Source organism: Bison bison, unplaced genomic scaffold (genome assembly GCF_000754665.1).
Source record: "Bison bison bison isolate TAMUID 2011002044 unplaced genomic scaffold, Bison_UMD1.0 scf7180017861046, whole genome shotgun sequence".
NCBI lineage: Eukaryota > Metazoa > Chordata > Mammalia > Artiodactyla > Bovidae > Bison > Bison bison.
The window spans coordinates 1,274,104-1,274,993 of record NW_011491618.1 but is presented as its reverse complement, the minus strand read 5'-3'; the positions used below and the strand labels follow the sequence as shown (position 1 = coordinate 1,274,993).

The window sequence follows — 890 nt, the reverse complement described above, 5'->3', positions numbered from 1 at the left end:
GAATCTCAATTCCCTGTCTGTCCAAGTCCTGATCCTCTGCTGGTGCTCAGCTCACAAGTCTCACCTGGGGGAAGTGTGTTCCCTCCGGTGAGAAGTCTAACCAGCTGGCACTCTGGTTAGTCATTCTGTTGGGCCCAATGGCATTCTGCCTTGGTGGTCCGTTCATCGTCCACCCATCTGTCTACCTTCTCTGTCCCCTCAAAGGCAAGAGATTCTTGAGATCTATACCCAGGATGATGTAACTGACCACAGCTGACCACCCAGCAGACAGTCCAATGCCCCGAGGCACACAGCCAATCCACCAGAAACACTCACTGCTTGAGTGAAAGTGATAGTCGCTCTTTGTGATCCCATGGACTGTAGCCCACCGGGCTCCTCTGACTATGCAATTCCCCAGGCAAGCATACTGGAATGGGTTGCCATTCCCTTCTCCAGGGGATATTTCCCAACCCAAGGATTGAACCTAGGTCTCCTGCATTACAGGCAGATTCTTTACAGTCTAAGCCACCAGGAAATGCAAGTCAATTCCATGCCAAACTTACCAACAAACAAAAACCAAGCATACCTAGAACTTACGTGCCGAAACTAGAGAGTCTGTGAGCTGCAACGAAAGATCCTGCATGCTGCAACTAAGACCTGACACAGCTAAATAAATATTTAAAAAAAAAAAAAGAAACCCAAACACACCTGACACTACAGGAGAGACTGGGTTTAGCTCTGAGCAAGAACTTCCTGAAAATGAGCATTCAGGCACAGAAACCAGGAAAATCCTTGGGAGGACAGGATGGAGGCAGTAGGTGGAGGCAGGTGGATAATCAGACATACCTCCTCCCCACCCCGCTGGATCCACTGAGGCAGTGACCTTGCTTGTCCCTGGGACAGGAGCTGGA

The 890-nt window shown here is 49.9% G+C and overlaps 1 protein-coding gene across 5 annotated transcripts in view; it reads right to left on the bottom strand.

The window, feature by feature from the left end:
- The window catches only part of ARHGAP27 (Rho GTPase activating protein 27), a 26,557-nt gene that overhangs the window by 11,956 nt on the left and 13,711 nt on the right, over window positions 1-890 (bottom strand). For 3 of the 5 annotated variants that reach the window (XM_010832406.1, XM_010832402.1, XM_010832403.1), the window contains exon 2: window positions 826-885. The exons of the other annotated variants lie outside the window; for them this stretch is intronic. Coding sequence is in view for 2 of the 3 variants with exons in the window: in XM_010832402.1 (XP_010830704.1) it covers window positions 826-885 (60 nt within the window). In the remaining variant the exon portion in view is untranslated. The remainder of the gene's footprint in view (window positions 1-825; window positions 886-890) is intronic. 5 annotated transcript variants of the gene reach the window in all.